Source organism: Podarcis liolepis (assembly GCF_965112155.1).
Source record: "Podarcis liolepis genome assembly, chromosome: 7".
Taxonomy (NCBI): Eukaryota; Metazoa; Chordata; class Lepidosauria; order Squamata; family Lacertidae; genus Podarcis; species Podarcis liolepis.
In genome coordinates, this window is record NC_139561.1 from 12085962 (window position 1) to 12110829 (window position 24868).

Genomic DNA, 24868 nt, shown 5'->3' on the forward strand with positions numbered 1-24868 from the left:
AAAGGAAGGCGCGGGAGCTTGGTTTGCAACGGAAAGGGAGTCTCTTCCTCCGCCTCGTCTCGGGGGCTTCTCTCCTGTCCTCCCTCCTCACTGAGCGACAGTCGCTTGGCTCGGTTATTTCTTTGGCAGGGACACAGGTGAGATTTCCCCACCCGAGCGGTGTCAAGGCTGTCCGCCGTCGGGAACAGGATACTAGGTTAGGAGGAGAGGCTTTCCCGATTTGCTCCAGCGGGGCTCTTCTTCCGTTCTTAGGTAGAAGGAGTGCAGAGCAGGCCTGAATGCAGTGGCCTAGGGCCACCAGAAAACCACTCGCATCATGCAAATCGGAAGGGGGTGAATCAGGAATAATAAACCCCCTTAAGACAAAGGCGGATCTGGGAGAAGGGAGGTTATCCAATTCAGGATTGGGGCCACCAAGCCCCAAACAGATCGGTGCTGATTATTATTATTAATTGAATTTATATATCACCCTATACCTGGGGGTCTCAGGGCAGTTCACAGAATAAAATCAAGATATAAAACCACAAAATACATAATAAAAACAAAAACCCAATAGCACCCCCCCAAAAAAAACCCCACTTAAAAAGGGCATAGAATGCAAATCAGATCAACCAAAGGCTTGGTTAAAAAGGAACGTGATTAGGAGTACAGTGGTACCTCGGGTTAAGTACTTAATTCGTTCTGGAGGTCCGTTCTTAACCTGAAACTGTTCTTAACCTGAATCACCACTTTAGCTAATGGGGCCTCCTGCTGCCGCTGTGCCACCAGAGCACGATTTCTGTTCTCATCCTGAAGCAAAGTTCTTAACCCAAGGTACTATTTCTGGCCTGTGAAAAAACAAGAGCTGTTTGAAGAATTGCTGTCTCGTCTGATATGTTCACCCATAACTTAACAGTAAGCACTACAGCTTCCAAGATTCTTTGGGGGGGGGGAGGGTGTGCTTTAAATGTATGGCCGCTCACTAGCCCATACTGACTTTCAGAGCCGTTACTTGCCTTAGAATCATAGCAGCATGGAGTTGAAAGGGACCCAGTGCGGTCATCTAGTCCAACCCCACTGCGATGCACGAATAGCAGCGAAGAAGATCGCTTTGTTTACCTCCTGTTGCTTTGATCTTCCAGGCAGTTGGTGCTGTGGCGTCACCCAGGGTTTCCTGTTGCAGGATTGGCCTTGGGTCTAAAGGGACGACGCAGGTGTGGAGGACCTGGACAGGATGCTGAGAGGCAAGAAGAAAGAAAACATCCCTCCTTTTCTGAGTGGCTATGTGGCGTCTGGTAAGCTGAGGCTTCCCTGGAGTCCACTAGGGTGGGGTGGCCTTGACTGTCGGCTCCCTCCTTGCTTAGTCTCAGGGTTGCCCCTTGTAGAGCCCAGCAGGAAGGAGGTGGAGGCAAATCTGGAATAAGTTGTCTCCACCTGCCATTGGCTGTGGCGCCCCCTGCTGTTGGCCTCCACCGGTGCCAAAGGGTACCAGCCAACCACTGCCCCCCTGGACTGTAGCTGGTGTGTCAATCAAGCTCAAGTGATCCTATTAATTTTTTTTATTATGTTTTCCAAAAGGGTTAGGAAAGAGATAGTGGGAAATGATCCATAATGAATTGCGGGGAAAAAATGTTTTAAAGTACCGTATTTTTTGCACCATAACACTCACTTTTTTCCTCCTAGAAAGTAAGGGGAAATGTCTGTGCGTGTTATGGAGCGAATGCCTGCGGGTGGCGGGGGGATCTGCTGCAGTCGTGAGCAGAGGATCCATGGTTCCCCTTCCTTCCCTCCTCCGTGGTTACAAAGCATGGATCCACATGAATCCTCAGGATTTTTGCATTGGGCTACTCCAAACTCACTGTCAGATCACATGTCTGTGGCCACAGCATGAACCACAAAAATCATATATCCACTATTTTGTTTAGAATATTTTTTTTCTTGTTTTCCTCCTCTAAAAACTATGTGCGTGTTATGGTCTGGTGCGTGTTATAGAGCGAAAAATACGGTACTTTCCCAAAAAACCCAAAGTCTTTTCTGTTGGGGACAATTCAGACTGAAATTCCCAGGTGTCAAAAAAAGGTTATTTATGTATGCCCTTGTTTTATTAGCCCCAAAATAGAAAACGAGCGAGGTCCCAACCAAACAAGAATGGCAACTTAAGTTGACAGAATATGCACAACTCATAGACTTAACATATAGAAAAAGACTACAAGAAGAACATACATTTAGAGAAGACTGGAGAATGTTTATTGAATATATGGGAAATAATTGTGAACAGCTGAATATGCTGGCAGCATTAAGATAATTTCAGCAGTGTAAATAAGTTTGGATGGGTGCAATAATGGAAAACTGATTGGTATAGTTTTTGTAAAATATGCAGGGACTTATGATATGTAAAATGAACCATGGAAAAAGAAGGAAGGTCATTGATATTTTAAGGATGTAAAAATGAGTACTTTAAATTGTATAACAGAAAATTTAATAAAAATTATAAAAAAGGAAAGAGATACAGGGGAGGGGGCCCATTGTTTTGTTTTTGTTCCTGTTTTATATATGTGTGTGTATGTGTATTTGCATATGTAAATATCTATATTGCGTTTTTATGCTGGGATCTTCAGACAAAGATTGTTTGAATAAGTAAATAAATGAAATTGTATTGGGAGCAAAGTCATTGGCAACTCAGGTTGGAAATAGATGTGCTCGCATTTGCGAAAGGGGAGATTAAATTCTTAGGAATTGGTTGGAAAGGTTTCTAGTCACATCGTTTATCAAGTTTAAGGAAGGAGGGGCCTGTGGAAGACAAGTGGGTGAGTAGTTTCAGGATTGGCATAGTATAGTAGGCAAGCAGCTGTTGATACTTGGATGGAGGTTTTTAAAAAAATATATTGAGGAAGTAATGAGAATTAGAAATTAAATATGTTATTTGTCTTTCTACGTCTTGACATGGGGTAAGATGCATGATTATGGTGTGTCCTGAGGAGTGCGTTGTCTTAGAATCAGAAAAATATTTGTGTAAGGGTGTCCCCTGAGCTCGCTTCCCCTCTTCCCTCCTCCTCCCTTTTTCCTTGTACGTTATGTCCTTTTAGACTGTAAAACTTGAGGGCAGGGACCCGCTTAGCGTTGATTTTCGTAAGTCGCTCTGGTGAGAGCCATGTTTGGCTAAAGAGGCAGGGTGTGGATCCCTGAAGTCGTATGTCTTTGCTCTTGAGCAATGATTACAGTGGTACCTTGGGTTACATACGCTTCAGGTTACAGACTCCGCTAACCCAGAAACAGCACCTCGGGTTAAGAACTTTGCTTCAGGATGAGAACAGAAATCACGCTCCAGCGGAGCGGCAGCAGCAGGAGGCCCCATTAGCTAAAGTGATGCTTCAGGTTAAGAACAGTTTCAGGTTAAGAACGGACCTCCGGAATGAATTAAGTACTTAACCCGAGGTACCACTGTACTGCGGGCATTTGAGAATTGCTTGAAATAATTCACAGAAGATATTTTTCTACGGGCAAGACATCAGCATGCGGTTCTGCTGCCGCCGCCGGCCAGACAGACTGGGTTGTTCTGGAGCTAATTTGCCCAGCTCGTCTTGAGGACGGAGCTCTAATTAGAAGTGGATCAAAGCCTCCTTGCTCCTCTTTTCCACCGCCCTGCATGCTGGACATCTGGTTCCACAATGACTAACTGGGATCTTAAATCGTGGGCTCTAAGCTGCTTAGAGCGACTCAGCTGGCTAGCACACTTCGGCTTTCGAGCATTAAGCGTGCCGTCAGCTGCCGGGGAGAACCCAGCACGGTGGGGTGTTCTCGTTGCTCCGCCGCCCCAACCCATCAAGGTCAGAGAAGCAAACACAAAGGGGCATCTGCTTCTGCCCCACACCCTACCCCACAGATCCGGACGGAGCCGGGAGCATGTCCCACGGTGCTGATCGGAGTGAGTAAGGCCGCTGCGGGAAGAGAGGCGGTTTGGCTGCAGGAGGTGCGTCGTAAAGCCGCACGCTTATGATGCGCTGAGAGAGGCATTCGGCAGCTTAGCTCAGGCACAGGCAAATAGCGTTTGGCTGGGGAGGTGGGCACCCTCTGCTCAATTTAGCAGAGGGACGAGTGGCAACTGCAGCAAAATGTGGCAGAGTATCTTGGTGTCCTAGCCAGCGCTCAGAATCCTACAGCTACTGAGGTTGCCTTGTTCTCAATGAATATACAGTGGTAAAGGTAAAGGGACCCCTGACCATTAGGTCCAGTCGTGGCCGACTCTGGGGTTGCGGCGCTCATCTCGCTTTATTGGCCAAGGGAGCCGTACAGCTTCCGGGTCATATGGCCAGCATGACTAAGCCGCTTCTGGCGAACCAGAGCAGTGCACGGAAACGCCATTTACCTTCCTGCCGGAGCGGTACCTATTTATCTACTTGCACTTTGATGTGCTTTTGAACTGCTAGGTTGGCAGGAGCAGGGACCGAGCAACGGGAGCTCACCCCGTCGCGGGGATTCAAACCGCCAACCTTCAGGATCGGCAAGCCCTAGGCTCTGTGGTTTAACCCACAGCACCACCCGCGTACAGTGGTGCCTCGGGTTAAGTACTTAATTCGTTCCGGAGGTCCGTTCTTAACCTGAAATTGTTCTTAACCTGAAGCACCACTTTAGCTAATGGGGCCTCCCGCTGCTGCTGCCGCACCGCCGGAGCACGATTTCTGTTCTCATCCTGAAGCAAAGTTCTGAACCCGAGGTACTATTTCTGGGTTAGCTGAGTCTGTAACCTGAAACGTATGTAACCCGAGGTACCACTGTATATATCTTCCCCATCTTTCTATCGACCTATATTTGGGGAGTTTCCTGCTCAGGTTTATACTTAGCCCCGTTTTGCTCCATTTCGGTTGGCACCGAGCGCCTGAGTTTGCTGTTAAAGGGAGGGGCGAACCATAGCCGAAAACTCTTATTTGTGGCAGAGCCTGTGAGAAGGAGTGGGTTGGTCACAGCCTCTCTGGGGATTGGCTGTGTATCGCTCGCTAATCTGAAATCCAGGGACGGACTGTTCTAGGACACGAGTCAACCCCTTGCAACACCTAGAGAATCACGGCGTGCATTTGAAACCCAGGGGTTGACGGCATGAATAAGTCCTTCCTAATGTCTGCCCTGAATCTTGCAGGTTTCAGCTTCATTAAATTAGCCCCATTAGGTTCCAGTACTATGAGAGAAGGGGGAAACCTTATTCGCTTTCTGCAAACACAGCGTAATTTTACAAACCTCTGTAATGTTTCACTTTCTCGCCGTTTTTAGAAACTTAAATGTTCCTCGATTGCTGCGTCAATTTACAGTGTTCATTGTAAGTGTATTATTATTATTATTATTATTATTATTATTATTATTATTATTATCAGAATACAGTTGTACCTTGGATCTCGAACACCTTGGCTCCTGAACAAGTGTTCTGGTTTTCGGACGATTTTCAGAAGCCAAACATCCGACGGGGCATTCACGGCTTCCGATTGGCTGCAGCAGCTTCCTGCAGCCAATCAGAAGCCGCGCTTTGGTTTCCAAACATTTTGGAAGTCGAACTGACTTCCGGAATGGATTATGTTCAGCTTCCAATGTACGACTGTAACAGTGTGCTTTGCTTTCCCACAATGCACCTGCACTACACATTTAAAGCACATGGCTGCCCGCAGGAATCTTGGGAAATGTAGTTTGTTAAAGATGCTGGGAATTGTGGTTCTGTGAGGGAGAAATGACAGTGCCCAGGATTCTTTGGAAGAAGCCATGCGATTTAAATGTGCAGTACGGATGTGGCATTCAGTAAATGTATGTCAGTTTTCCACACGTTCTTCCTCCTTCGGCTCAGATTCCCTGTTTTTAGACATTGCGGCACGTCGGTAATCCTTGTTTGCTTTTGTGAAGTCACGGAATGTTCACGCACATCCCAACTTGCAAAGTTGAAGGATCTGATGTGGGTCATGGTTAAACGTCAGGCACTGGAAGGAATGGAAATGTATTTGACATGCATGCTGAGTCCTAACACAAACAGCTTTCTTCCTCTGCAGAGCAAACAAACGTCCAGAGAAACATCAACATCAATCTGTACCTGTCCACGGAAAGGAATGTAGCAGCCGACTCCGTTGTCCGCAGGTCAGACTGCGGAGGAGCGAGTGCCCAGGGGGGGAAACGGGCTGCGTTCACGGGAAAGGGAAGCAATGACCTGCAGCAACACCGTGCGGTTCAGACCAACCTCTCTTGCCCTTATTGGCCTTTCCAGGATGCCACCGGCGGCTCTTTACCTAAACGGCAAAGCAACCTTGCGTCGAAACTGCAGAGGGGTGCATCTGGAGACTCCGAGTTTACCAGTGATGCACCGATTTCCTGCCCCTCTCTCTGCTCATGCTCAGAGCAGCTCGGTTTAAAGGGCAACCCTCCCAGCCACCTCTCGAGTAGAAGCCAGAATGTCTCTCATGACTGCGGCACCCTCCCAAAGAACAGGATGGGAAGCGAGGGCCGGTATGGGTCAAAACCAAGCCACGTTTGTGCATCGAGAAGAATCTGCGGGCATCTCAGGGACTGCGGAGCGTGCTTCTCTCTGGCCGAATTGCCCGTGACATCCCCTCCTGGCTCCGTTTCCTGCCGGTGTCCTCCTACGAGCCCTGGCAGGAGCGACGACTCTTTCCATCGTGGGCCAGGCCTTACCTCGGACCATTTAAACTCTTCGACTTTGGTGGAGAGCGCTGGGTCTTCTGCAGCGCTCCAGACCCTCTTGAAGTCTTCCCGGACGTCTGCTGACCTGCACCGCTCCATCCGGCAGCTCAAGCGAGAAGCCGCCGCCTCAATGGGGGCGTTGGGCTCCTCCCCCTGGGAATCCAAACGTCCTCTTTTCCCTTGCCACCTGCTCCGCAATCCTCAGGTCTCCGCCTCGACCGTGCTGAGTGCTGTGGAGCATCTTGCGGTGGGAGAGAGCTACGCCAGGCAGGCCAGCGTCAAATGGCGAGCCCCTTTTCCCAGGGACTGGGGCGGCACTTCCACCGTGGGCAAACCCACCTCCGTTGTCTACAGGTGCGACAACGCTGGACTGCAGACGTGCCCAACGGAGGCCTTGGACCAGTCAGGTTTCCGTGGCCGCGTTGATCTGACCTCGCTGGCCCTTCGGGGAGAAGACCTCTGTTCCAAAACCTCCATTCGCTATCTCGGATGTTGCTCGGGCGGCGGATGGCGGACTCCAGAAAGAACAGGTGCCTGCGGCTGTTCCGAAAACTGCTGCCACCGAAAGGCGGCTGATCCGGAAGAGCTCGCCTCCGGAGCGTTGCGTCGCTCGGAGTTGAGTCTCTCAGACCATGCCGTGAGTCTCCTTTCCTTCGACAGCTTGGAGGTCTCCCTGAAGACGTCGTGCGCCGATTCTCCGGCGAACCTGGGGTCTCCTGTGTGTGTCAGCCTGGCGGTGCGTTCTCCTGCATGCCGGTTTAGGAACGGCGCCCAGGATTCTGACGTCTGTGAAGCTGGGGACGAACTAGGAGAGGACGGCGGGGGCCCCACACTCTCCGCAGGGGAGCACGCTGCAGATCTGCCCCATTGGAAGCTCAGCCGCTTTGGAGAACATTGGCAGGCTGCCAATAGTATAGGTGCGGCTGTTGTTGGGAGAAGTGGCATCGGCTCCTCAAATTCCGTGCCCGACGACTGTTGGCCTGATGCGGAAAATAGTCAGGGAGGAGGGCTTTCAGCGGAACAGACCGGGAAAAGGACCACAGCGTTGTACGACGAGGAGAGCAACAACAGGATGGATGATAAGCAAAAGGAGGTGAGCTCAGTCTGTCTGTTACTAACTAAAGCAGGCATAGGCAAACTCCGGCCCTCCCAATGTTTTTGAGACTACAATTCCCATCATCCCTGACCGCTGGCCCTGTTAGCTAGGGATGATGGGAATTGTAGTTCCAAAACCTCAGGAGGGCCGGAGTTTGCCCATGCCTGAAACTAAAGCCTGGATTTTTTCATTTCATTCCTTGCTTTGTTTCCCTCCGTTTTTCTTTTCCTGTTTGACTTCTTTTGTCTTTGTTTTGTCCTCTGGGGTAAGGAGAAGCTCCCACATGAGAACTGGGAGAATCCACCTCTTTCTGGGTCGGGTAAGAGTTAAGATTTACCTGTGAGAGAAGACTTTGTATTTTTCTTTTTCTTTCTTTTTCTGTTTTTTTTCTTTTTGTCTAGATTACTTCATTTTTTATTGTCAAGTATTATGAAAAGTCTTAATAAAATCTTAGTTTTTTTAAAAAATAAAGTTTGGATTAATAGGTTATTGAGTTTTAGTGTTTTGTTGGAAGCCGCCCAGAGTGGCTGGGGAAACCCAGCCAGATAGGCGGGGTATAAATAATAATAATAAATAATAATAATTATTATTATTATTATTATTATTATTATTATTATTATTATTATTATTATTATTGGATTCAGGAGCAGCTCCGTTACCAGCTAACGGAGCGGCATGTTGGATGTACATTGAGTTTTGTGGCTCGTGGCCTTCACTCCCAGCTTGTGGCGGTGAGTTCCACAAGTTAGTTGGAAGCAAAACTAAATTGTGTGAGATAAGCTGATGTATGCCAGGGTGTGTATGTTATTTTATTTCGATCTGCGCTGTGGATTCAGGTGGTAGATTTCTGCTTTCCTCAAGTTTCTTCAGCCCAATTCAGGTTACCATGGCGCAGAATTTAGAATCTTGTGGGTGTGGAATGTCCCAAGCCTTGCGTGGTGCCCAGAGATTCCATAAGAGGCGGGATGAGCTTCTTCCAACATATTGTCTTGATTTTTCTTTCTTTTCTTACAGGACCTGGAATCGATGGAGAAGAAGAGAAACAGGTAATGCTTTTTCCCGTCTTTAAATGCTTTTGGTGCTCTAAATGTTACAAAATGTGTTTACATTTTTTTAAAGAAACCTCTCCCCCGTTTAAATCTAATAAAGTAGTACCTTGGTTCTCAAACTTAATCCGTTCTGGAAGTCTGTTCCATAACCAAGTCGCGCTTTTCCATAGAAAGTAATGCAAAATGGATTCTTCCGCTCCAGACTATTAAAAAACAACAACCCTTTTTAACATGAATTTTACTATCTAATAAGACTATTGAGCCATAAAGCAATAATCAAGGTAAAGGTAAAGGGACCCCTTACCATTAGGTCCAGTCGTGACCGACTCTGGGGTTGCGGTGCTCATCTTTATTGGCCGAGGGAGCCGGCGTACAGCTTCCGGGACATGTGGCCAGCATGACTAAGCCGCTTCTGGCAAACCAGAGCAGCGCACAGAAACGCCGTTTACCTTCCCGCCAGAGCGGTACCTATTTATCTACTTGCACTTTGACGTGCTTTCAAACTGCTAGTTTGGCAGGAGCAGGGACTGAGCAACGGGAGCTCACCCCGTACCGGGGATTCGAACCGCCGACCTTCTGATTGGCAAGTCCTAGGCTCTGTGGTTTAACCCACAGCACCACCCGTGTCCCTAATAATCAGTGTACTGCAGTATAAAATAAATAAGACAGTTTTGTAGATGATTAAAAATTAAAATTAATTTTCTTCTTACCAGCACTGATGATAGTCATTGTTTGGATGGGGGGCTTTTATCCATTTCTGTAGTCACTCAATCATTAAATCAATCAATCAATTAGTAGCTGAACTGGGTTCCACACAGTCACAAACACAAATGAACTGAAAAAGCCTCTAAAACACAAAACAAATAGCAAAATCAAAAGCGCCAAACGTAATCCGTTCCGGAAGTCTGTTTGACTTCTGAAATGTTTGAAAACCAAGCCACAGCTTCTGATTGGTGCAGGCGCCCCAGAAACAATAGCATACAGCCATATTGGACGTTTGGCTTCTGAAAAATGTTCCAAAACTGGAACACTTACTTCCAGGTTTTCATCGTTTGGGAACCAAGGCGTTTGAGAACCAAGGTACCGCTGTAGTAAATAAATATTTTTTAATAGCAGCATGTATTTTAAAAAGCTGTAGGTGGGGTGAACGCCTGTCCATCCCAAGCGATGTGCACGTTGTCTCCGAAACCTGCTTTCTCTTTTGAAGTATTGCCTGTTCTCTTAAAGAGATCCGATTAGATTAATCAACTCGAGCTGATCACTTAATCAACTTAAATTTGTGGGGGTTACTTGGTTAAACGGAACACTAGCTCTTGTTTCCTTCCTTCCCCTCTCTCCCAGGCCTTTGCCCCAGAGGGTGGACCCCCAGCTGGAGACATGCTTTGTGGCCTGGCGCAACCACGTCTCTGGGAAGATGGCCGCTGCCCGGGCTCTGTATGAGCACCAGCTGTTGCGCAAGGGTCTTGCTGCCCTGCGGTGGGCCGTGCAGTTAAGGAAGGTTCAAGCAGGCATTGCCCAGAGGAACCACATTCTGGTGGTGCTGGCTGCCAGCTTCCGCAAGGTAAGAGGGCTTGGGGGTGCGTTAAGAGAGCAGGGTGCAAGCAAGATGGGCCCAGCTTCTGGGTCCAGCTACGCCTCACTGGTAGAACACACACGCTCTCTGGTTTTTTGATAAATCATTAAATTTGGAGAGCTGCTGCCAGTCAGAGCAGCCGATCATGAGTTAGATCCATGAATATGCCAATTTGCAGGTGGTAGGTTCCTCAAGTTTCCAAGTTTGCCAGTATTTTGTTCTAGCCAAAGGCCATGTCAAACTTGTATTAAGGCAATTGTTGTTTAGTCGTGTCCGACTCTTTGTGACCCCATGTGACACGCCAGGCAGTGGCGTAGCGTGGGTTGTCAGCACCCGGGGCAAGGCAAGTAATTTGCGCCCCCTAACCCGTGGATTTCGCCCCCTAACCCGTGGATTTGCGCCCCCTAACCCCCAGATGTTGTGCCCGGTGCGGCCGGCCTCCCTTGCACCCCCCACGCTACGCCACTGACGCCAGGCACTCCTGTCTTCCACTGCCTCCTGCAGTTTGGTCAAACTCATGCTGGTAGCTTCGAGAACACTGTCCAACCATCTCGTCCTCTGCCGTCCCCTTCTCCTTGCGCCCTCCATCTTTCCCAACATCAGGGTCTTTTCCAGGGAGTCCTCTCTTCTCATGAGGTGGCCAAAGTATTGGAGCCTCAGCTTCGGGATCTGTCCTTCCAGTGAGCACTCAGGGCTGATTTCCTTCAGAATGGAGAGGTTTGATCTTCTTGCAGTCCATGGGACTCTCAAGAGTCTCCTCCAGCACCATAATTCAAAGCATCAATTCTTCGGCGATCAGCCTTCTTTATGGTCCAAAATATGTGTTTTAAGAGAGGATACCAATTGGATGTTCCTAATTAGTTGCAGGTCCCTTGTGGGTTGTATCCAGAAGAACCAATCCCGTAGTTGACATTTACTCATTTGCTTCCCTGCTCCTGTTTTAGAACGAACCACACCTCAGTCCTTCCTGGGTGATGTAGGGTTATTTTTTTCAGGTATATTTTTTTATTGAAGGCTAGAACTATGTGAAAAAAATTCTGAAGCGTGAAATTGAAGCTGTGATTCCTGCATTGCAGGGGATTAGATGACCCCTGGGGGTCCCTTTCAACTCTGTAATTCTATGATTGTATGTCTGGAGGCAGTTGGAGGGTGGATGGTGGCTAACAGATTGAGGTGTAATCCTGACAAGACAGACGTACTATTCTTGGGGGACAGGAGGTGGGCAGGTGTGGAGGACTTCCTGGTCCTGAATGGGGTAACTGTGCCCCTGAAGGACCAGGTGCGCAGCCTGGGAGTCATTTTGGAATCTCAGCTGTCCATGGAGGCGCAGGTTAATTCTGTGTCCAGGGCAGCTGTCTACCAGCTCCATCTGGTACGCAGGATGAGACCCTAACTGCCCGCAGACTGTCTCACCAGAGTGGTGCATGCTCTGGACGCTTGGACTACTGCAGAGCGCTTTTTGAAAGGGACCCGGAAAATGTAACTACTGTAATCCAGAATGCGGCATCTAGACTGGTGACTAGGAGCGGTCACTGAGACCATATAACGCTGGTCCTGAAAGACCTACATTGGCTCCCAGTACGTTTCCGAGCACAATTCAAAGTGTTGGTGCTGATCTTTAAAGCCCTAAACGGCCTCGGCCCAGTATCCCTGAAGGAGCGCCTCCACCCCCATCATTCTGCCTGGACACTGAGGTCCAGCTGTGAGGGTCTTCTGGCAGTTCCCTCCCTTCGAGAAGTGAGGTTACAGGGAACCAGGCAGAGGGCCTTCTCGGTGGTGGCGCCTGCCCTGTGGAACGCCCTCCCGTCAGATGTCAAGGAAATAAACAACTATCTGACTTTCAGAGGACATCTGAAGGCAGCCCTGTTTAGGGATGTTTTTAATGACTGATGTTTTAATGTGGTTTTAATATTCTGTTGGGAGCCGCCCAGAGTGGCTGGGGAAACTTAGCCAGATGGGTGGGGTATAAATAATAAGTTGTTGTTGTTATTTATTAATTATTCCAAGCCTGGTTCTTTGTTAGTGGCAGGATGCTTTGGCGAAGCAGCGGAAGGCACAACCTTCCCCGCAAGTGGAGGCAGGGAGCCCCAGCAGAGGCCCTCCGACAACCCCAGAAGCAGGGGGCGTAAGGATGTCCCCCAACCTATGCCACCTACCTGCGGAACACCTGGAAGACGCTGCCCGGTATAGCAGGTACGTAAAAGAGGAGAAAGACAGGAATCCCGATTCGGATAGTTTGCTCAGGATTGTAGCATTAAATAGAACACAACACCACTTCGAGGTAGGCTGGCTCTGAGAGATGGCGCCAATCTAATCTCTGTAGGTGAGCAGGAATCTGCATCCCGGCCTCCTCAGTCTGAAACTGGCCGCTGCACACAGACACGCACTTTGGGAGGATAAACAGAACTACCGTGCCTTTTTTCTTTTTTGAATTTATTTGTTTTTTCAAATTAAAGTTTTACAGTCACATATCCAACGTATAGAGGGACGCGTGTGGCGCTGTGGGTTAAACCACAGAGCCTAGGTCTTGCCGATCAGAAGGTCGGCGGTTCAAATCTCTGCAACGGGGTGAGCTCCTGTTTCTCAGTCCCTGCTCCTGCCAACCTAGCAGTTCGAAAGCATGTCAAAGTACAAGTAGATAAATAGGTACCACTCTGGCGGGAAGGTAAACGGCGTTTCCGTGCGCTGCTCTGGTTCGCCAGAAGCAGCTTAGTCATGCTGTGCACATGACCCGGAAGCTGTATGCCGGCTCCCTAGGCCAGTAAAGCGAGATGAGCGCCGCAACCCCAGAGTCAGCCATGACTGGACCTAATGGTCAGGGATCCCTTTACCTTTTATCCAACATACAACATAAAAACAAGATTCCATAGAATCTCCTGGACTTCCCTCCTCCCCTTTGTGGTTAATCATTTCCTACTGCAACTTTTATGATCATCCAAAATCTTTTACCTCTCCATTGTGTCCAAAATTCACCCTTAAACTACAAGTGATATCCCAATCCTACTAACGATTTTAACTGTTTACAATGGTTTTTAAGATAAGTTATAAATTTTCCCCATTCCCTATTAAAATTTAGGTCTTCCTGATTTCTGATTCTTCTGGTCATTTTGGCCATTTCGGCATAATCCATCAATTTGATCTGCAATTTTTTCTGGTAGGGACTTTTACCTTCTTTCCACCTCTCCTTTTTTTCAGGGCGGAGGGAAATCTCTGGACGCAGCTTCGTCGCCAGCAGGGAGGGGGCGAGAGCTGCAGAAAGGCTGCGGCTCTACGGGATGTGAGGCGCTTGGCTGGTAAGGCTGTTGCCCCTGAGCAGCTGCTTATATAGTGGCTTGCGATAAGTTGAGAAGGAGTGACCGTCAGGTGTAGAGCACATTTCCACCAGCAGACAAGCCTCTCTCTCTCTCTCTCTCTCTCTCTCTCTCTCTCTCTCCCCCTTCCTTCCTTCTCTCTCTCTTTCTCCCCCCTCTCCCTTTCATCTCTCTCTCTCTCTTCCTTATCTCTCTCTTTCTCTCCCTTCTCTCTCTCATCTTTCTCTCTCTCTCTCTCCCTTCCATATCACTCTCTCCCTTCCTTCCTTCCTTCTCTCTCTCTCTCTCTCTCTCTCTCTCTCTCTCTCTCCTTTCTCTCTCTCCCCTTCCTTCTCTCTTTCTCTCTCTTTCTCTCATCTCTCTTTCTCTCTCTCTCTCTCTCTCTCTCTCTCTCTCTCTCTCTTCCATATCACTCTATTCCTTCCTTCCTTCCTTCCTTCCTTCCTTCCTTCCTTCCTTCCTTCCTTCCTTCTCTCTCTTTCTCTCTCTTCCTTCTCTCTCTCTCTCCCTTCCATATCACTCTATCCCTTCCTTCTCTCCCCCTCTCTCTCTTCCTTCTCTCTCTCCCCTACCTTCTCTCTCTCTCTCTCTCTCTCTCTCTCTCTCTCTCTCTCTTTCTTCTCTCCCTCTCTCCCCCTTCCTTAGAGAGAGAAGGAAGAGAGCACACTTCCACCCACAGACAAGCCACAGCTGTCTAACCTTTTGCTCTCTTAGTAGTCTGCTGTGCCCTGTCTCTTTTGATTAAACATTGTGCAAAGGGAAAGTGATGCGGTGGAAACAGGTGCCAAAATAACTTTGTACCACACCACAATTGGGTGATTGGAAGACGTGTAAAGGGCACAGTCCAAAATGTATCTGACTGCTTTTGCATATTGTGCTAATAAAAAGAGCCTCGGCAGAGCTAGCTGGCAGCTTGCTTATGCACAGCTCACCTGTATTATCAACTCCTGCCTCATGTCCTTCACTTCAGTTAGGAAGCTTGCAGCGGGGGTGCCCTCTGTGCAGGATGCCTGCTCCGCCAGCCACACCCTTTCCCAAGGTGTTCCGTTCCGTTCCCCCCCCACCGACGATGACAGCGGACCACTGAGCATGCTCCTTCCTCCATGGGCTGCTTGGGGGGGGGCTTCTCCCTCCCTTAATTCCCCCTCCACACCTCAACCTCAGATATTTTGTACTTCTGCAAGCTTTGAGATGCCCTGGACTACTTTTTTAAAAATGCAATAATTTTTATTAGTTTTCACTTAGAATAATCCAATGGTAGCCTCGTTATAACAGTGCCAAACTATAATGCAATTACTAATCTCAGTCATTCAGATGCCAAATTATATAATTTGGGTGGCCTCTCGCGTTCTAGAATGGATGGTTTGGTGATTTGCTTTGTTTCCGCGTTCCAAAATCTTGTTCATCTCAATTACATTCCAGTCAAAATAATCCCTTATACGACAACTGCATCCATTCGTCTTGACACATTAAATGATTTATAAAACCATAGGTGAACCATTCAAACTATATCCTTATTCCTTCTGTGTGTGTCAATTATTCTGTCTATGGTGTTCCTTCCTGTCCTTCTAAAATGTTACGTCTGTCTATTCCCAGCTGTTGGGCAGAGCTAATATTCCATTGTTATCTCAGAAGTTCTCCCCCTGGACTACTTGTTTGCATAGATCAGGGTGGGTGAATCTCAGGTTTGGAGGCCAAAAGTGACCCTCCAGTCCCCGTCCCCCCCATCCCTAAAACTCCCCATAACCACACCTTTTACTGGCCCTGTCTCACACCCTCCTTGAGTGTTTGTGTGCGATGGGGATATGCCCTTGTACTCTGATCCCTCAAATAAAATTTGATAGATTTGTGGATTTGGAAGGGACCCCAAAGGTCATCCACTCCAACCTGCTGCAATTCAAGAATCGCTATCTCCATTGTGCCTCGGGCTCCACCGACCAATGGCCCTCAGAAAGGAATACGGCCCCCGGGCTGAAAAAGCGCTCCCCACTCATGGGGCCGCAAGAGGTCTTCTTAGGCGTTCTTACAGCACGCAAAGTATTTGCCCCAAGCTTAGAACAATAATTATAATTATAATTATTTATACCCCACCCATCTGGCTGGGTTTCCCCAGCCACTCTGGGCGGCTTCCAACAAAATATTAAAATACAGTGGCCGGTTAAACATTAAAAGCTTCCCTAAACAGGGCTGCCTTCAGATGTCTTCTAAAAGTCAGGTGGTTGTTTATTTCCTTGACAGCAGCTTTCGACATGGTCGATCACGAACTTCTGGACCACCGCCTTGCCGACGTGGGGATCCAGGGCACAGTCCTTCAATGGCTGCGCTCGTTTCTCTCTGGTCGGGGACAGAGGGTGGCGCTTGGGGGGGAATTGTCATCGTGCCACTCCTTGGTGTGTGGAGTACCTCAGGGTGCGATACTCTCCCCGATGCTTTTCAACATCTTTATGCGCCCCCTCGCCCAGCTTGTTCGGAGTTTTGGGCTGGGTTGTCATCAGTATGCTGATGACACCCAACTCTATCTGTTGATGGATGGCCATCCTGACTCGGCCCCAGACACACTGGCCAGATGTTTGGAAGCTGTGGCTGGATGGTTACGTGGGAGCCGGTTGAAGCTAAATCCTTCGAAGACAGAGGTCCTGTGGCTGGGACGGGGCGATATGGGATTGGGGGGGCAACTCCCATCTCTTGCGGGGGCGCAATTAGTGCCAGCACCGTCCGTTAAGAGTTTGGGTGTAATCTTCGACACCTCCCTTTCCATGGAGGCGCAGATTGCAGCTATAACAAAGGCGGCATTTTTCCATCTCCGCCAAGCTAAGCAGTTGGCTCCTTACCTCTCTCGCCCTGACCTAGCCACTGTGATCCATGCGACGGTCACCTCCAGACTGGATTATTGTAACTCGCTCTACGTGGGGCTGCCCTTGAGACTGACCCAGAAACTCCAGCGGGTGCAGAATGCTGCAGCGAGACTCCTTACGGGGTCTTCGCTGCGGGATCACATTCACCCGGTGCTATACCAGCTGCACTGGCTCCCGGTGGAGTACAGGATCAGGTTTAAGGTGCTGGTTTTAACCTTTAAAGCCCTATATGGCCTAGGACCCTCGTACCTACGGGACCGCCTCTCCTGGTATGCCCCACAGAGAAACCTACGGTCTTCAAATAAAAACATCTTGAAGGTCCCAGGCCACAGAGAAGTTAGGCTGGCCTCAACTAGAGCCAGGGCTTTTTCGGCTGTGGCTCCGATCTGGTGGAACACTCTGTCACAAGAGACCAGGGCCCTGCGGGACTTGACATCCTTCCGCAGGGCCTGCAAGACAGAGCTGTTCCACCAGGCCTTTGGCCAGGGCACAGCCTGACTCCCTCCCTCGGCAATCTTCGCAGAGCTCTGGCCCAATGGTTGCTAGTGGCTTGAACTAATTAATTTTTATAATGAATGATTTTAGAATGTTGTTTATGTTGTACTTTTGTACTGTTTTATTGCTGTTAGCCGCCCTGAGCCCGGCTTCGGCTGGGGAGGGCGGGATATAAATAAAATTTATTATTATTATTATTATCTGATGGGAGGGCGTTCCACAGGGCAGGCACCATCACCGAGAAGGCCCTCTCCCTGGTTCCCTGTAACCTCACTTCTCGCAGCGAGGGAACCGCCAGAAGGCCCTCGGCGCTGCACCTCAGTGTCTAGGTAGAATGATGGGGGTGGCGACGCTCCTTCAGGTATACTGGACCGAGGCCGTTTAGGGCTTTCAAGGTCAGCACCAACACTTTGAATTGTGCTTGGAAACGAAAATCTACCCGCCTGGCGCTCTCCTCACCCCCAATGTCTCCCCCCCCCCTCTTTTCCCCTGCAACGCAGCAGCTTTCAGATTGTGGCGCCTTCAGAAGGAGCGTCTGGAGAAAGAGGAGATTCGCGCCCAGGAAGCTCTCGCCCTCCTGGAGAAAAAGAGGCTGGTGAGCGCGTTTGAGGCCTGGCGTTCCCGCTACAAGTCAGCCCGGCGGATCCTGCCACTGGTGGCTCAGGTGCAGAGAGGGCTGCTAAGCCGGTGAGCAGAGCACAGTGATGATAATTTTTATATGTGGGCTTCTTGGTCGCACCTTACGTTCTTTACCTCTTTGCGACAACTTTCCGGGGTAGGTTTGCATTAGCACAGTGTTTCCCAACCTCAGGTCTCTGGCTGTTTTTAGACTACAACTCCTATCATCCCTAGCTAGCGGGAATTGTAGTCCCGAAACAACCTGGAGACCCAAGTTTTGAAACACTGCATTAGCATCACGCAATGCTGCTCTACGTCTTTGCCTGATTAGTTTGCAAGTGGGTGCTCTGCATTCTTCACAAGAGCCTTGCAAGGGAGGCCAGTATTTGCTGTCCTGCAGCTTTCACAACAACGATATTTATTTATTTATTTATTTATTTATTTATTTATTTATTTATATACCGCCCATCTGGCTGGGCCTCCTCAGCCACTCTGAGCGGCTTCCAACAAAATATTAAAATACTGTAATACAGTGGTACCTCGGGTTACATACGCATCAGGTTACATACGCTTCAGGTGACAGACTCCGCTAACCCTGAAATAATACCTTACGTTAATAAATTTGCTTCAGGATGAGAACAGAAATCGTGCTCCAGCGGCGCGGCAGCAGGAGGAGGCCCCATTAGCTAAAGTGGTGCTTCAGGTTAAGGATGGACCTCCAGAACGAATTAAGTACTTAACCCGAGGTACCACTGTACATCAAACATTAAAAGCTTCCCTAAACAGGATCCTGCTGCCAGGCTCTTCCTAAGCCGTTCTGTTCCTTTCCCCACCCCCCTCAAGCTGTTTCCAGGCCTGGAAGTCCGTGGCAGACCGGGAGGCGCTGTGCAGACACAGCAGGGAACGCCTGCGTCTCGAATCCCTGAGGGTGCATTTCCATCAATGGGCCCTGATGTTGCAAGTTCGGGAAAAGGCCAGGAAGACTCTGCTGGAGCTGTGGGACTTGAAGCGGAAGAGAGCCCACGGTGAGAACTGTAGCAAAGTTAAGGCATCGGGTCCAACTTGCTTGGGATTACCTGCACTGACTGGCAGCATCTCTTTGGGGTTTCAGAGAGAGGTTCCTCTTTCTGAGCTGCAGCCTCCCCCTGAAAAAAGGAACTGAGATTCTAGTCCTCATGGTTTTGAATAAAGGGCTGGCTTTCATTAGGAAAGCTACAAGGAAAGGTCCTTGTTCCATCTAGCTCATAGCTGTCAACTTACAGATTTGAAAATAAGGCCTCGAAAATAAGGGATCAGCAGCCAAAATAAGGGATTTTCAGAGCACAGGGATGTTCACCTTCTGAGCCCCTCCGAGCCAAAGGCAGAAAGCCCAGCCAGCAGCCAAACGAAGCCTCAAGCGGTGGTTCCCACAGCGCAGCAACCCGGCAAAGGGGATGCAGCAAGGAAAACCACCGTCACCTCTCCACTGGGAAGCGCTGAGCAAAGGCGAGTCCCCAGGCAACGCGGCCGATTTGATCGGCACAAGGCATGCAAGCTCCACCCCCAGTCGTTCTTAGACTCCTTATTGGGTGAGCAACGCAGCCAAGCAACACAGTTGGAGCCTCCCTCCTCCCTGGCCGGCAGGGAGGGAGGGAGAGGAGCTGCTTCCTTTGAAACCCGGGAAATTTAAGGGACATCATCAATAAGGGACAGCTGTGGGACACAGCGCTGGGATAAGGGACCTTCCCGCCAAATAAGGGACGGTTGACAGCTATGATCTAGCTGAGCGTCGCCCACACTGGCTGGCAGCAGCTCCGCAGGGTTTCCAGGTTTCCTTGGAGACGCTGGGATTGAACCTGCCACCTTCTGCACAGAAAGCAGGTTCTCTACCACTGAGCTGCTCCCAGTGCAGGTTTCTGGAAGTTTAGAAAAACCTCATCATTTGTGTACAGTCGTACCTCGGGTTACAGATGCTTCAGGTTGTGCGTTTTCCGGTTACGCACCACGCCAAACCCGGAAATACTGGAACAGGTTACTTCCGGGTTTCGGTGCATGTGCAAAGCACCAAATCGCACTTTGTGCATGCGCAGAAGCACCGATCGCGACCCGCGTGTGCGCAGACGCTGCGCTGTGGGTCGCGAACATGCCTCCTGCACGGATCATGTTCGCAACCCGAGCATCCCCTGTACTTGAAATCATAGCTGTCAACTTACAGATTTGAAAATAAGGGACTAGCAGCCTCGAAAATAAGGGATCGGCAGCCAAAATAAGGGATTTTAGTCCGCCTGCTGAAATACGAAGTTAAAAGGGACCAGATAATTTTGGAGAGCAGTGCCAGTTTTTAGCCCTTCATTTCCAACTGATGAAATATTGCAATTAAATACAAGCAGCAACCACTTTTTCGCGCAAAACGAAGTCCAAGCTACGAAGATGCTGCTGCAGTTCTGTATCTTTTCTCTCGTGCTCCATCTGCAGCTCTCAGTTCCATCAGGCGGGGCGGGAGGAAGGGGGGGGAATAGCGCCTGAAGTAAACCCTCAGATCAGACCATCTATGCTAGTCTACCACTACAAATCTATGGGAGAAGCGCTTGCGGTCCTTCCTCCGCTTTCCCCCTCTATGGTTAGCCCTTGGAACACCTGCCCGCACCTCCACCTCCTCCTCCTCTCTCTGAACTGCTTTCCTTATGGTTGCCCTCGCTCTCATCTCAAGACTCCTCAGTCCTGGCAGGGAGGGGCTTCCGGGGGCCGAGGCTGGTGAGAGGAGGCCAGGGGGGCGGGGGGGCAGCCAAGCAACACTGTTGGAGCTTCCCTCCTCCCTGGCCGGCAGGGAGGGAGGGAGAGGAGCTGCTTCCCTTGAAACCCGGGAATTTTAAGGGACATCATCAATAAGGGACAGCAGCGGGACACGGCGCTGGGATAAGGGACTTTCCCGCCAAATAAGGGACGGTTGACAGCTATGCTTGAAATTCCTTCTAAATGCTTCCCCCCCCCCTCCCTCTCCCTCCCGCACTTAAATAAGCAGAGAACATGGATGCAGCTGAAAAGGTTCCTGCAGCCCACGCGAGGTGGTCCCAAAAGAGTGGCTCCAATGCCCTGGACGACTTCTACCGCGCATTGACGTTGCAGCAGGCGTTCCGGACTTGGGAACTGAGGTGGCGGGAATCCCAGCGGGCGACGTAAGTGCTCAGAGCCTGACCTAAGAGCAAAGCAATTGGGGGTAACGGGCACAGAGAGGTCTTTTTGTATCCAAACCACAGATTTCACGTTTCATTGTTTTGAAAAGGCAAGCTTCTAGTCCTCATTGATAGAGGGCGAAATTTTGGAAGCCAGAGAGAGGTGGCTGAATCCGGTTTGCGAGGGACTGGTTTCCCCCTCCCATGCCTAGCCGTATGGGAAGTTGCAGAATTCTGGTTGCAGAAATTTTTTGTTTACTTTTTCTTTCTGGAGTAGGCAAAAGGCCCTGGCAGGATCTTCCTCCTTCCCATACCAGTTATTTTGGGGACATATTGTGTTCCGGTGGCGCAGCGGCAGCAGGAGGCCCCATTAGCTAAAGTGGTGCTTCAGGTTAAGAACAGTTTCAGGTTAAGAAAGGACCTCCGGAACGAATTAAGTACTTAACCCGAGGTACCACTGTACTTTTCTCCGAAAGCTCACAAAGGTCTTTCCCTTACAGCGCTTTCCGCCGAGTCTCGGAAAGGCAGCAGCTGAGAGAAGCTCTTGGGCTCTGGCGTCTGAAGACCCTCTGCCCGCATCCTCTGGGACTCGGCCCCGGGGACCTCGCTGACGACCTTCTCCTTGCATCGCCGGATTCCGAGGAGTCTTCCCTGTCCTCTGGTTTCCATAGCAACGTGCCTGCCCCGCCTCTCTCCAGCGGTTCGCTGGACAAGGTGAGGACAACTCGCTGACAGGCTTCCCTCTGACCCCAGGGCCAATGCTTTGGTGCATAGGTGGGAGCGGATCATGCAGGGGCAGCAGATAGATAGATATACACACATCTACCCACACACGATTGATTGATTGATTGATTGATTGATTGATTGATGATTGATTGATTGAATGATTGATTGATTGATTGAATTTATATACCGCACTAACCCTGGAAGCCTCCGGGCGAAATAAAAACAATAACAATAACCCAATAACTGTCAGGAGCTTTGCCTACACTCGAGTAGGACCCTGGTAGAGACACATACTCGACTGGCATGTTCTCTCCCTCTTGGTCGTTTGCTCGAGAGCTTCAAAAGCTTTCTTCTGCCCGAACATCACAGCAACTGATGCCAACAGACATCAGCACACTTAGGGATCCGCAGAGTCTTCACAGTTGCGTAACAGACCTCAGCAACTCAGCATTTTGGCTAATCTACTTTATTTACATATAAACACACACAGAGCACTGCAACATGGCTCCCTCTCTCTTTAGCATCAGAGAGCAAAGAGAAAGGACAATAGTCCCACTTCACGGAACACAGTAGCACAACTCTGTGGAGTCAAAACATATACCGTCATGTGATAGACAACAATCCCATGACTGCAATCATGGAGCAGGAATTCTAACAATAATACACACACACACCCTCCAAAAAAAGCCACATTTTAAAAGAGTTTAGGATGTCGATCAGGTCGACTAAAGGCCTGGTTAAAAAGGAATATTTTTGCCTAATGAAGTGTCTAATGAAGGTGCCAGGTGAACTTCCCTGGGGAGAGCATTCCACAGACGGGGAGCCACTGCAGAGAAGGCCCCGTTCTCATGTTGCCACCCTCCGGACCTCTCGAGGAGGAGGCACACGAAGGAGGGCCTCAGAAGATGATCTCAGGGTCCGGGTAGGTTCATATGGGAAGAGGTGTTCCTTGAGGTATTGTGGTATCTACATATATATATATATATATATATAGTTCTTGGCATCCATCTTTCTTGAGAGGCAATGGTGTGTGTCAAACAGCTGGAGAATCACAGCGCCTGCTGTGGTTGCAGAGGCTAGCAACTCATAACTGCCGCCTCTTGTGCTGTTTTCCTGCATTAGCAGCACGGAAATGACCTCTCTGTGGTGCCAGCCTGGGTAGCATGTCTGGGGGTCCTGGGCTGCCTAGATGAAAAGACACCCCCCTCCCCAGCATCGCTGATCTGGTCCAAAGGAAAGCAGATCAATACTTTTGGCACCAGCTTGGTTGCCGGAAGGAGGCGTACAAGGCGACATCCAACCATTTTAGAAACTGCATTCTGGATTTCTGTAGGGTTTTGTCGTGAACATTTTCTTCTCCCGAAGATATCCCACCCCTGGGGTTTACTCCTGCAGCCTTTCTCACAAATGAATAATAGCCTCAAGGCAGCAGAAGTTTAGGATCAGGTTTTTTCCCTTTAAAAAAATAATAATTTTTATTAAGTTTTTCTGTTTTACATTTTAGAATATTCATTCAAACAACCATAAAATATAAATGATTTCCCTTCTCCTCTTTCCGTTGTTCATTTTATATATAATAAAGGTAAAGGGACCCCTGACCATTAGGTCCAGTCGTGGCCGACTCTGGGGTTGCGGCGCTCATCTCGCTTTATTGGCCGAGGGAGCCGGCGTACAGCTTCCGGGTCATGTAGCCAGCATGACTAAGCCGCTTCTGGCGAACCAGAGCAGCGCACGGAAACGCCGTTTACCTTCCCGCCAGAGCGGTACCTATTTATCTCCTTGCACTTTGAGGTGTTTTCAAACTGCTAGGTTGGCAGGAGCTGGGACCGAGGAACGGGAGCTCATCCCGTCACGGGGATTCGAACCACCGACCTTCCAATCGGCAAGTCCTAGGCTCTGTGGTTTAACCCACAGCGCCACCTACGTCCCTTTTCATATAATAAATCCCTTCATATTTTACTGAAACTATACCATTACATCTTTGGGTGGGACCTAGGATCAGTTTTCCCCGCTCCATATCTACTATAGTGTAGACCGATTGACACGACTGAACCTATGTTAGTCATGTCCATTAACTTCAGTTCATTCAAAGTGTTGGTGCTGACCTTTAAAGCCCTAAACGGCCTCAGCCCAGTATACCTGAAGGAGCGTCTCTACCCCTATCGTTCAGCCCGGACACTGAGATCCAGCGCCGAGGGCCTTTTGGCGGTTCCCTCATTTAGAGAAGTGAGTTTACATGGAACCAGGCAGAGGGCCTTCTCGGTAGTGGCACCCGCCCTGTGGAACACCCTCCCTTCAGATGTGAAGGAAATAAGCAGCTATCCTATCTTTAAAAGACATCTGAAGGCAGCCCTGTTTAAGGAAGCTTTTAATGTTTGCTGCATGATTGTATTTCAGTATTTTGTTGGAAGCCGCCCAGAGTGGCTAGGGAAACTCAACCAGATTGGGGGGTGTGATGGGATGATGAGCTGCTTGTGCGTAAAATAGTAGTCCCTCAGAGTTTGTTCAAGCCCACAAACTTCTGTCTGTGACAGAGCCCCTCAGACATGGCTGCTCTAGTCACTTGCAGATTCCGACAGTGGTTGCTTTCGGAATCGTTTCCAGCATAAAAGCTCCTTAACGGAAACACGTCTCCTGGACTCGCGGCGTGACAGTTTCCGGCGAGGAGTGGGTCTCCCTATGGGAGCTTCAGATACCCCCCCACTGTTCTCGCTGGACGTGTCCCTGAGCCCTCCCTCTTGCTCGCTTTCCCTCAGAGATCCACCTCTCCCCCTGCTGGTTCCTGCTTCAGCTGCTGAGTCTCTACCAGCCCCCGTGAGCCCTTCCACCACCTGTTCCTCCGATGGCAGTTCCCTGACAGGGGGGTATAAATAATAAATTATCACCACCACCAACATCATCATCATTATTATTATTATTATTATTATTCAGTGGGTCTCTTCCGGGTAGGACTAGCAGTAGAGACTCACTGTCTCTGTATATAATCTTAAATAAAGCAGCATTTAGGAGCACAAAATTAATACGTCTGTCATTTCATGACTGGGAATAGGAAGGCAGCTCGGAGGATGGTAGCCAGGCCAGCATCTCCTCGTCGTTGACGATTGAAGACTCGGGGCACCTTCCTCCTCCCGGCTCCCCATCTCCCAGCCATTTCCCCAGTGCCTCGCAAGATCTCGCTGCCGCAGATCTTCTCATGCAAGCTCCGTTCCCTCTGGGTTATGGCCACACTCAGAATCGGAGGCAGCTGTTGGCAAAATGCTTTGCGTTTTGGTCGGCCAGGACGGTGCAGAACCTGAAGGCAGAACAACACTGCAAGCGGGCTCTCCTCTCCAGGTAAGAGTC

The 24868-nt window shown here is 49.5% G+C and overlaps 1 protein-coding gene across 7 annotated transcripts in view; it reads left to right on the forward strand.

The window, feature by feature from the left end:
• The window catches only part of LOC310712039 (uncharacterized protein), a 44224-nt gene continuing 19356 nt past the window's right edge, over positions 1-24868 (forward strand). For 3 of the 7 annotated variants that reach the window (XM_083514622.1, XM_083514621.1, XM_083514616.1), the window contains exons 1-12: positions 15-137; positions 1163-1274; positions 6006-7744; positions 8762-8793; positions 10138-10357; positions 12393-12562; positions 13565-13662; positions 17531-17717; positions 18492-18673; positions 20647-20803; positions 21301-21514; positions 24576-24859. In XM_083514622.1, the coding sequence (XP_083370748.1) occupies positions 1214-1274; positions 6006-7744; positions 8762-8793; positions 10138-10357; positions 12393-12562; positions 13565-13662; positions 17531-17717; positions 18492-18673; positions 20647-20803; positions 21301-21514; positions 24576-24859 (3344 nt within the window). In that variant the 5' untranslated portion in view covers positions 15-137; positions 1163-1213. Of the gene's footprint in view, positions 138-1121; positions 1275-6005; positions 7745-8761; positions 8794-10137; positions 10358-12392; positions 12563-13564; positions 13663-17530; positions 17718-18491; positions 18674-20646; positions 20804-21300; positions 21515-24575; positions 24860-24868 lie in introns of all 7 variants that reach the window. The other 4 variants (XM_083514617.1, XM_083514620.1, XM_083514618.1 and 1 more) reach the window with 4 other exon arrangements.